This window comes from Geospiza fortis, unplaced genomic scaffold (assembly GCF_000277835.1).
Source record: "Geospiza fortis unplaced genomic scaffold, GeoFor_1.0 scaffold114, whole genome shotgun sequence".
In the NCBI taxonomy this organism is placed as follows: Eukaryota; Metazoa; Chordata; class Aves; order Passeriformes; family Thraupidae; genus Geospiza; species Geospiza fortis.
The window spans coordinates 1,575,947-1,587,056 of NW_005054383.1; the positions used below are offsets into that span (position 1 = coordinate 1,575,947).

Here is an 11,110-nt window from a genome sequence, read left to right on the forward strand (position 1 = left end):
TTAGTATATATAATATATATATAATATATACTCTAGATATGATATGATATTATACTAATACTGAAACTATACTAAAGAATAGAGAAAGATACAGATAGGAGGTTTAACAAGAATGATAATAAAAATTCGTGACTCTTCAGAGCTTCAGCATAGCTGGCCGTGATTGGTCATTAAGTTAAAGCAATTCAGATGTTGGATAAACAATCTTTAGACGACATTTTAGAGTAGTGAACACAGGAGAAGCTGAGGCTTCTCAGCTTCCCAGGAGAAAATTCTGGGTAAAGAGGATTTTTCAGGAAATATGACAGTGACACCACCCCTGCCATGGCAGGGACACCTCCCACTATCCCAGGTGGTCCAGGACCTGTCCAGCCTGGCCTTGGGCACTGCCAGGGATGGGGAAATGTCCTCCCACTGGGAAAATGTGGGCATTGATTTGCACAGGATGCATTTATTTAGAAATTCAGAGGATGGGAGACCTGAAACCTTCAGACTGTACAACCCCTGGTTTCCTTGCTGCGGCACTGGTGGCTGTGGGAGTGTTGGGATACCTTGTGCCAATTCCAAGGGCGCAGAAAAGAGGGATAATGTCATTTTACATGTGCAGACAGTGACAGGACAAAGGGAAATGATTTAAACTAAAAGTGGAGAGATTTAGGTTGGATGTAAGGAAGGAATTGTTCCCTGTGAGGGTGGGCAGGCCCTGGCACAGGGTGCCCAGAGCAGCTGGGGCTGCTCCTGGATCCCTGGCAGTGCCCAAGGCCAGGCTGGACAGGGCTTGGAGTGACCTGGGACAGTGGGAGGTGTCCCTGCCATGGGATGGGATCATCCTTAAAGCCCCTTCCAGCCTGACCCACTCCATGGCAGGATTTCTGAGAGTGGCAGGAGCTGGGATTGCAATGGGTTCACAGGAATTCTGTTCTTCCTTTGCCTCCAGAAAAGCCTGAAAGGAGCCTCTGCCCTCCCAGCGCCCCCGGAGCAGTAAGTGCTGTTTCTTCCTTGGGATATCTGCCATTCCAAAGTCCCATGGATGTGTGGAGTGAGGGAGCCTGACTGCCTGGCTGGAGGCAGCAATAGGCAGGGAGAGGGAGCTGCTGGGGCTGGCTGGGAAGAGGCAGCTGTCCCCTCTTCCTGCAGGAAGAGGTTTGGCCACTGGGCCTCGATCCAAGAAAGCTCTTAAGCACATATTTGATTTAATCATGTTTTTAGCCCCACTGACCTCTTTAAAAGCCAAAGTTAAGCACATGCCCAAGTGCTTTGGTGGATCACAACCTGAGAAAGGCCTGTGAGACACCACCAATTTGGGACGATCCTGTTTTTCCTCCTTCCCAGTGCAGGAGTTGGGCTGGAATCCTTTGGTGCCACCGTGCTGACACCTCCCTGGCTTCCCAACAAACCCTGAAATTGCTAAATTTTGATGTGTCTCTTCCCCTGCTCCATTCTCCTGCTAAAACTCAACCAGCTATAGCTGTGGAGGGGTGGAACAAAGCACAGGAGAAACCTGAGCTAGGGTTTTCAGCCCTTTAGAAGACGTGGTCACCTAGAAAACACGTCAGATATTCCATTAGCTGGATGCCAGCACTGAGGAGTGGGTGAGTGCCGGAGCCCCTGGACTCTGGAGGGGTGTCTTGAGCCTCAACCAGCCTCTGCCATGTGTTCCACACTGAAAATAGCAGTGTCCGTGAGTAAATGCAGCCATTTGGGCAGACACCACAGGAGCAGGGCGTGCAAGGTCCAGAACCTGAATTACAGTGATGCATCTCATCATTTGGGGTTTTTCAAACTGCAATGAGACCCCGCACGCTCCACATTCTGCTGGGTTAACCCGTGTGCTGTTACCTGGCTCATCCCGCTGGAGACGGGAGCCCGGTGTTCCCACAGCTTCAATTCCTGGGAACCTCGGTGTTCCTGGGAATCCTGGTGTTCCCCCAGCTCCAATTCCCCCAGCCCCAATTCCCGGTGTTCTCCCAACCCCAATTCCCGGTGTTCTCCCAGCCCCAATTCCCGGTGTTCTCCCAACCCCAATTCCCAGTGTTCTCCCAGCCCCAATTCCCGGTGTTTCCCCAGCCCCAGTTCCCAGTGTTCCCCCAGCTCCAATTCCCAGTGTTCTCCCAACCCCAATTCCCAGTGTTCTCCCAGCCCCAATTCCCAATGTTCCCACAGCCCCAATTCCCAATGTTCTCCCAGCCCCAATTCCCAATGTTCCCACAGCCCCAATTCTCAATGTTCCCCCAGCCCCAATTCCCGGTGTTCCCCCAGCCCCGATTCCCAGTGTTCCACCAGTCCCAACTCCCAGTGGTCCCGCATCCCCAGTTCCCAGTGTTCCCCCAACCCCAATTCCCAGTGTTCCCCAATTCCCAGTGTTCTCCCAGCCCCAATTCCCAATGTTCCCACAGCCCCAATTCCCAATGTTCTCCCAGCCCCAATTCCCAATGTTCCCACAGCCCCAATTCTCAATGTTCTCCCAGCCCCAATTCCCGGTGTTCCCCCAGCCCCGATTCCCAGTGTTCCACCAGTCCCAACTCCCAGTGGTCCCGCATCCCCAGTTCCCAGTGTTCCCACAGCCCCAATTCCCGGTGTTTCCCCAGCCCCAATTCCCGGTGTTCTCCCAGCCCCAGTTCCCGCTGCCTCTCACCTTTGCCGAGAACGGGCTGGGCTTGGAGGTCCCTGTTGGGAAAATGAATCCACAAACACCAGAGGTCTATGTCCAAAAAGGAGACAAAGGAGTTCTTTTTTAGCTTTATTTGAATAAAGGCAGAGGCCATGGGCCATTCCCCTGGGATCTCTCCAATTTTTGGAGGACCCAGCCTTATCCCAATTTCCCAGCTGCATTTCAGTTCTCTCTTTCCCCATTTCTGAGGTGCTTGAGACGTTCAGACTTCCCAGAACACGATACCAAAGATTTCCCTCTAATGTACAACCCTCCCTTTTAATTTTTAATTCTTATGGAATTTAGAGGTTTTTCTTCCTCATTGTTTCTTTCATCTTTCAATATCCAATTTAATTTATCAGCAAACCTCAAGTTTATTTGTAAAAGCAAATATCTTTTTCCATTCCTCAATCAGTGGAATCCTTCCCGTTGTTTCTTTTATCTCCCAGTGCTGGTTTTATCTACCAGCTGGTTTGGAAAGACAAATCCGCTGTTCCTCTCACACCTAAAGCCCAGCTCTGCCACCCCCATGCCGTGGGGATTTAGGAGCTGTCCCAGTGCCCTGTTGATCGTTCCCTTCTCCCCGGGCTCAGCCAGGATCTCTGGTGCTGGAGGGAACCGGAGGGAGAGGTTCTGGTTCTGGGGATGGTGGTGGGATGGGCACCGGCTGTGTGGAGCTCCTGGCTGCACACTATGGCTTGTGTTCTGATCTGTTATGGGATTGTCTGCTTTTCTCTCCCACAGCAGAAAGAGATTGCTTAAAACTTTTCTTTTTTCAGCTAGAGGGATTAGTTCAGTGCAGCTTTTTTAATTAAAAAAACTGTATCCTTCTCAATGTAATTTAAGGCCATCAGCATTCATAACTTAGCACTGTTACCTGCAACAAAGCCTAGCCATTCATTTTACATTCAGAAGAAATCACTATCAAGATTATCGAGAGTTCAAATATGGTGATTGGCCCTGCAATTGAAAGAATCACGGTTACCCATTGTCTCCTGAGAGTTTTCTGTGAAAGAACTTCAGTTTTCCTCTTATTTATCTGGGCTTTCCTAATTAAATCTCTGTGACATCAGAATGGTGGTTAGAAAAAATTCTGATGTGCCCAAATAGATCCGAGCATATATTTTTCACAAAAAAATGAATGCAAAAATACCCCCAAATGTTAAAATGGCATCTTCAGAAAATGACTCTGTAACATCAGCCACATCTGTATCAGAACAATATTTCCACTCAACAAATTTTCCAAATATGTAACTAGCGCCTTTATTAATAAGTATTAACATGCAAATAACTGACACATGTTCATATACCTAAAATGGTGAATTTGTATGTATGGCTGTAGATGTAGATGTGTGTTTATGCATATATGTGTGTGTGTGTGTATGTCTGTATTCATGTAGACACATATAGATTTATGTATCTATATGTGTGCTCTGTGTGATCTGTGTGCTCCGTGTGATCTGTGTGCTCTGTGTGCCCTGTGTGCTCTGTGTGATCTGTGTGATCTGTGTGCCCTGTGTGCTCTGTGTGCCCTGTGTGATCTGTGTGCTCTGTGTGCTCTGTGTGCTCTGTGTGCTCTGTGTGATCTGTGTGATCTGTGTGATCTGTGTGCTCTGTGTGAGCTGTGTGCTCTGTGTGAGCTGTGTGCTCTGTGTGCTCTGTGTGCTCTGTGTGCTCTGTGTGCTCTGTGTGCTCTGTGTGCTCTGTGTGCTCTGTGTGCTCTGTGTGCTCTGTGTGCTCTGTGTGCTCTGTGTGCTCTGTGTGCTCTGTGTGCTCTGTGTGCTCTGTGTGCTCTGTGTGCTCTGTGTGCTCTGTGTGCTCTGTGTGCTCTGTGTGCTCTGTGTGCTCTGTGTGCTCTGTGTGCTCTGTGTGCTCTGTGTGCCCTGTGTGCTCTGTGTGCCCTGTGTGATCTGTGTGCCCTGTGTGCTCTGTGTGCTCTGTGTGAGCTGTGTGCTCTGTGTGCCCTGTGTGCTCTGTGTGATCTATTCAGGGGCTGGATTTGGTGTCTGGGCACGATCCACATGAACTCTTCTCTCACAGGCAGCTGGATGAGGAGGGCTGGGCAGAGGTGAAGAGGAAGCTCCGGGAATTCACACTCAACACCCAGGTAAAGGCTGGAACAGCCCCTGGAGGCGAAGCTGATCTCTCACCCACGGGCAGGGATGTGCTGCCCCAGCCCCTGCCCTGGTGCTGCTCCAGCCTGGAGGGGGAAACGTCCATGGAGTCACAGAAATCCTGAGTGGGAAGGGACCCCAGGGATCATCCAGCCCAGCCCCTGGTCCTGCACAGACACCCCAACAATCCCACCCTGGGCATCCCTGGAGCAGTGTCCAAACCCTCCTGGAGCTCTGGCAGCCCCGGGGCTGTGCCCATTCCCTGGGATCACTCTCCATGGAGCCTTCCTGTGGCCTCAGCCCTCCCAGCAGTGCTGGCAGCTCCCAGCTGGTGCTGTCTCCAGGCTTTACCGTCCCTGCTCCTAAAGGAAGGAGAGCAGCCCCTTGTCACTCCTGCCCACATTTCAGAACAACCTTTTGGCATCTCTGTAATAAACTGGGGCTGATTGCTGCCCTGTGCTGGCACTGCTGGGATATCTCCAGTCCTGGGGACAGGTCTGGGCCACTCATGGCAGGAAGGACATGGAGGGGCAGGAGGGGGTCCAGGGAATGGATAAGACCTGGGGAAGGGGCTGGAGCACCAGGAGGGGCTGAGGGAGCTGGGAAGGGGCTCAGCCTGGAGAAAAGGAGGCTCAGGGGGGACCTTGTGGCTCTGCACAGCTCCTGACAGGAGGGGACAGCCGGGCTCTGCTCCCAGAGAACAGGGACAGGAGGAGAGGGAAGGGCCCCAAGCTGTGCCAGGGGAGTGTCAGGTTGGATTTTGGGAAAATTCCTTCATGGAAAGGGTGATCAGGCACTGGCACAGCTGCCCAGGGCAGTGGTGGGGTCACCATCCATGAAGGGATTTATAGGATACATGGATGTGGCACTTGGGGACACGGGTCAGTGGTGGCCTTGGTAGTGCCAGCTTAATACCTGGATCCTTGTGAATTCCTACACAATTCCACAATTCTTTGATTCTATTTGACCTGGTTCAAGTCTAGGCTGAATCTGAATCAGCTTCCCAGTCTGGATCCTGCTGGCTGCAGGGATATTCCCTTCCATGTCCTGCCTTCCCCCGTGCACAGCGACCTGAGGGAGTGCCCCACATTCCCTGGGGGTGTAAAGCTCAGTCCTTGGGGGGATGTAAAATTCATTCCTTGGGAGTGTAAAGCTCATTCCCTGGGAGTGTAAAGCTCACTCCTTGAGGATGCAAAGCTCCACACCTGCACGGGGCCTGCCTCTGTGGCCAAAAGAAGGCAGAAGTCATGGCAGAGAGGTTGGAGTGATGGGGAAGTGGTGGGAAGGTCAGACTCACACAGCAGAGAGGGGCTGAGCAACATCACTCCCACGGCACAGATCTCTTTTTTCCCACGTGTTCTCCATGTCCTGTGCCCTGCAGGAGGAGCTGGAGCAGCAGAGGAGCCAGCTGCTGACCCGGGCTGTGGTGGCAGAGGAGCAGGTGTTGGAGCTGCAGGGCTACATCGACCAGCACCTCACCAGGTGACAGGGGGTGACAGCCCTCTCCAGGCTTGTGCCACTGCTGGCCCCGTGCCCACTGCTGGCCCTACCACAGCACTGCCCATGTCCCACTGCTCCTCCAGCTGTGCAGGCAGCTGCCACCACCTCTTGTGCCCCAGGGCAGCGGGACAGACACGCCCCAGGTGTCCTGCCCTGTGTGCTCACCATCCTTGGGAGGAATCACAATCATGGAATGGGTTGGAAGTGACACAAATGTTCATCCAGTGCCATCCCCTGCCATGGCAGGGACACCTCCCACTGTCCCAGGCTGCTCCAAGCCCTGCCCAGCCTGGCCTTGGGCACTGCCAGGGATCCAGGGGCAGCCCCAGCTGCTCTGGGCACCCTGTGCCAGGGCCTGCCCACCCTCCCAGGGAACAATTCCTAATTCCCAATATCCCAATATCCATCCCTGCCCTCTGGCAGTGGGAGCCATTCCCTGTGGCCTGTCACTTTATGCCATTGCCCAAAGTCCCTCTCCCGCTCTCTTGGAGCCCCTTTAGGCACTGGAAGGCACTCTAAGGTTTCCCTGCAACCTTCACAGGACTCTAAAATCCAAAGCCTGATCTAAAGCCTAGAACCTTCAGAGTCCTTTTATTCACAGGTTCTAACCTCAGCCCTCCCAGCCGCCCCTGATGTGTGTTCCCCTTCCCTGGCTCATCCTGCCCTGGAGCAGGGAGAGCAGCAGGAAGGGAGAGGACAAGCAGGGCAGGTGTGGCAGGGCTCGATCCCCCTGCTCCTGGGCTGGGTCAGGCTCTGCCCTTACCTGGCACAGCCCATGAATGCCTTTTCCTTGGGAAAGGCTGTGGGATCTGTGTGCCAGGCTCAGCTCCTGGCATGGCTCCCTGCCCAGGGACTGTGTGTGTGTGGGGGTACCAGCTGTGGGTTTCTCTGGGTCTGGATTGAAGGCACTTGAGACAGTAATTCATGTTCAGACTCAAGTGTTCATTATTTCTTATCAGTAAAACAGTCTCACTGCTGTGAGTTCAGCAGCTTTTCATTAGAAGGCACAAAATGGCCAATTATCTCATTAAGAACTGACACCTAGATTATTTTCCCTTTTAACCCAATAACTGATCCCACAGAGCCCACAATGGGGACTTTTCTGCCCAATTACAAAATGCCACCCAAACCCATGGAGAAGGAGGAAGAAGAAGCATGAAGAAGAAACCCAGGACACCACCCTGCGCCCTCCATCTTGCTTCCATCCACAACCCACTAAAAATCCCCAACCTCAATTTCTCACCAAGTGATACACCTACACTGCTCTCTGCAATCTATTTCACACTTTTGTGGATTCTAGTTTATCTTGAAGTTTGGGAAACTTTCTCCATGGATGAGGGTCAAAGTCAGTGCTGCCCTGGGGGTCAGGGCACCCCAGAGCAGACACAGAAATATTCCTGGTGCCCTGGGTTTGCACATGTGTGACAGTGGCACTTCCACACTGCCCATTGTGAGTGCTGACAGTGGCACTTCCATGCTGCTCATGGTGACAGTGGCACCTCCACTGCAGGTACAAGCAGGAGATCCTGCGCCTGAGGAAGGCTGAGGGCAGCCAGGTGCCCCCAGTGCCCCGTGCCAGCAGTGCCAGCCAGGAGCCAGAGCAGCCCCAGCCTTGGGAACACCCCACTGCAAGGGAGGTCTGTGCTCCACGGAGTGCCAGGCACGGATCCTTCTCGGGCTGGGAGGTGGGCACAGCCAGAGAAACCACGTGGGTGTTTCTGCTCTAAATTCACAGCACTGAAATGAGACCAGACAAGGGCGGCTGGGCTGTGCCCTGCAGGAATTCTGCTCTTCCCTGAGCACCCCTGGGACACAGGGCAGGGATCCCAGGCAGCTCTGCACTGCTGGGCTGCAGGGACACGTGCCTGCTCCTGCTGGAATATTTTCCCTGGATGAGATCTGGACCTGGACCAAGAGCTGCTCCTGCCTTGCTCTCCTCACCTGTGAGACAGAGCCAAGGCTGGCTCAGACCAGGATTTGTTCTGGGCTTGGACAAAGGGAAGAGCTGCTCTTTTAGTGGGAGCGTGGGGAAAGGCTGCCCACAGCAGCTGTGGCTGCCCCTGCATCCCTGGCAGTGCCCAAGGCCAGGCTGGGCAGGGCTGGAGCACCTGGGACAGTGGGAGGTGTCCCTGCCATGGCAGGGGTGGGATGGGATGAGCTTTAAGATCCCTTCCAACCCAGCCCATTCCATGATTCTGTGACTCTGTGGTGGGAAAACTCCATTTTCCTGTGTGTTTGAGTGGAAAATGGAATATTATACTGATGGGCAGGGCCAAACTGATCCTGCATGGAGGTGAGCTGGAAAGGATGGCAGAGCAAAGCCAGGAGCAGCAGCTGCTCCATCTCCAGGACCATCCAGCAGCTCAAAGACAAAGCAAAAACCTCAGAGGTACAACCAACCAAAACTTTATTTTTAAAACTTCAATTGAATTAAAGCAGCAATCATCTAAAAAGAGGCACTGGAGTTTCATCCCTCAAATCCTGCGTTAACCCCAGGATTTCTAGCTCTGATTTTCTCCTCTCTTGCTTTGCTCACACTCTGGAAAATGAAGATCTGCCACCCTGCAGGTCCCCAGGAGAAATGCTGGCCAAGCACTTCTGTCCTGAGCTGAGCCAAGGGCTGGAGTGGCTCTGACCCTTAATGCCAGGCTTAAGGAGGCTGCTGTTAAACCAGGCTTAACGAGGCTGGGGTCAGACCTGGCTTTGCTGGGCCCTGCCCTGCACTTCTCTCCGCACCTCCTTGATGTCATAGGCCCAAACCTGGTCCAGGCCCTGGCCCAGGGTGCTGCTGGGGCTCCAGGAGGGGAAGGGGTAGCGGCCGGCCACCACCCGGGCGTCGTCGGGCAGCTCTGCCAGGAGCTTGCTGGCCAAGGGAGGCTTCTGGGGAGAGAGACACAGGAGGCAGCATCAGGACACAGTCACACAGTGGCAGTGCCACCAGGGACCCTCTGGGATGTCAGCCCTTGGTAAGGCTGGGACTTGGAGCAACAGGACAAGAGGAACGGCCTCAAGTTGTGCCAGGGGAGGTTCAGCATGGATATTGGGAAAATTCCTTCATGGAAAGGGTGGTCAGGCACTGGCACAGCTGCTCAGGGCAGTGGTGGGGTCACCATCCCTGCAGGGCTTTAACATGGATGTGGCACGTGGGGACATGGCTCAGTGCTGGAGGAATGGCAGGACTCCATCCCAGAGGGATTTTCCAACCTCCAGCATTCCATAAATCCATAAATCCAAATGCTGTGCAGCACCAAACCACAGGGATGCCCACCTGGCCTTATTCCACCCCAGGAATAAAACTTATTCCCCTCTGTTTCCCAAGACAAGCCCCCTGGAGCTGGCCCAGAAGAACTCAGGGTGTGAGGGGCTGACTCACCACGCTGGGGGCCAGGAACACGATCACGTTGTGGCAGTCAGAGAGATTCACCTTAAAACAGAAGGAAAAGGGGAATAACGAGCAGCAGGCAGAGCAAGAAAAACTGCTTGAGTGTCCAAACCTCGTGGGTGATCTTTGGAACCTTGCAGGGAGCAAAGATGTCACAAAAGATGTGGGATGGGGAAGTGTGGGTGTGAAAGCAGCACGTCTTGGGAAACACCTGCCTCCAGCACCATCCCAGAACCACATTCCTTGATGGATTCTCTCTGGTCAGGCTGCAAATACCTCATGGCAGCCTGAGCAGCTCATCCCTGCAGGTGAGCCTGTCAGCAGCACCCAGACCTCTCCTCAGAGCTGCTCCAAGCAGCAGAACTGGCCACGGGCTGCCCCAGCTGGCATTCCCTGGAAAGGAGGATGGATTTCCACCTCCCAGGAGCAGTGTGGGATGGGGAAGGAGCAAGCAGCCATCAGCAAATCCATCCTGGAGAGGCAAACAGAGCTCTGGCCCTGCTCTGAGCACACCCAGACCCTCGGGATGCTGTTACCTTCCACAGATCCTTCTTCAGGAAGGAGATCTTGCCGTGGTACCCCGCCCTCCAGGCGCGGTAGTTGGCCAGGCACAGCAGCCAGGGGTTGAGCTCATAGCCCAGGGCCGGCCTCAGCCCCTGCTTGTAAGCCTCGAGCACCTGCACAGGAGAGAGGGAGAGAGGGAGGGCTGAAAGCCAAAGCAGCTCAGTGCTGAGTGCAGGGCAGGATTTGGGAGGGCGGGGGCTGCTGCCCAGCTGCACCCACCCCATCCTGCTGGCTCACAGGCAAGGTGACCTTGGAGCTCAGCACCACCCATTCCCTCACTGCCACCCTGCTCCCTGCATGCATCTTTTAGGGCTGCCAAAGCCCACCTATGGCCATCTAGAGCCACCCTGCACCACCCAGGGCTGCCTAGAACCACCTGGGGCTGTCTAGAGCCACCTAGGACCACGCTGGGTCACCAAAGACTACCAAGGACAGTCTAGGACCACTTAGGACAGCCTAGGAACACCTAGGACAGCCTAGGACAACCTAGGACAGTCTAGGGACACCTAGGACAGCCTAGGACCATCTAGGACAGTCTAGGACCATTTAGGACAGTCTAGGGACACCTAGGGACACTCAGGACAATCTAGAACCACCTACAGATGTCTAAGACCATCGAGGACCCTCTGGGACCACCACGGATGGTCCTGGCCACCCAGAAGCCCAACCAGAAGCCCGCCAGCAGCAGGGTGGGGGTGTCCCCTCCACCCTCCCTGCCCTTCGCCCACCCTCTACACCCCAATTTCCCGCAGGACCCTTACAAGCCGTCCATCTCCGGATCCCAGATCCACGGTCTTGCCGGCGCGGCCCCGCAGCAGCGCCAGGGTGTTGGCAACCTGCCGGGGGCTGGAGGGCTGGTACGGCACCTGTGGGGGCACGGCGGGTCAGGGGGGCCGGGCG

General features: G+C 54.3%; 2 protein-coding genes across 2 annotated transcripts in view; one reads left to right on the forward strand and one right to left on the reverse strand.

Moving 5' to 3' along the window:
- The window catches only part of CCDC78 (coiled-coil domain containing 78), an 18,982-nt gene extending 10,969 nt beyond the window's left edge, over positions 1 to 8,013 (forward strand). The window contains 5 exon segments of the mRNA XM_031060432.1: positions 938 to 981; positions 4,691 to 4,757; positions 6,146 to 6,246; positions 7,775 to 7,901; positions 8,000 to 8,013. Of these exon segments, the coding sequence (XP_030916292.1) occupies positions 938 to 981; positions 4,691 to 4,757; positions 6,146 to 6,246; positions 7,775 to 7,901; positions 8,000 to 8,005 (345 nt within the window). The 3' untranslated portion in view covers positions 8,006 to 8,013.
- A 641-nt stretch (positions 8,014 to 8,654) lies between these two features.
- Positions 8,655 to 11,094, reverse strand: ANTKMT (adenine nucleotide translocase lysine methyltransferase; the record flags this gene model as incomplete). The annotated part of the gene is made up of 4 exons (XM_005425250.2): positions 8,655 to 9,144; positions 9,638 to 9,688; positions 10,183 to 10,323; positions 10,972 to 11,094. Coding segments are annotated over 4 exons (504 nt in total), but the record flags the coding sequence as incomplete, so codon positions are not given.
- Positions 11,095 to 11,110: the final 16 nt, after the last annotated feature.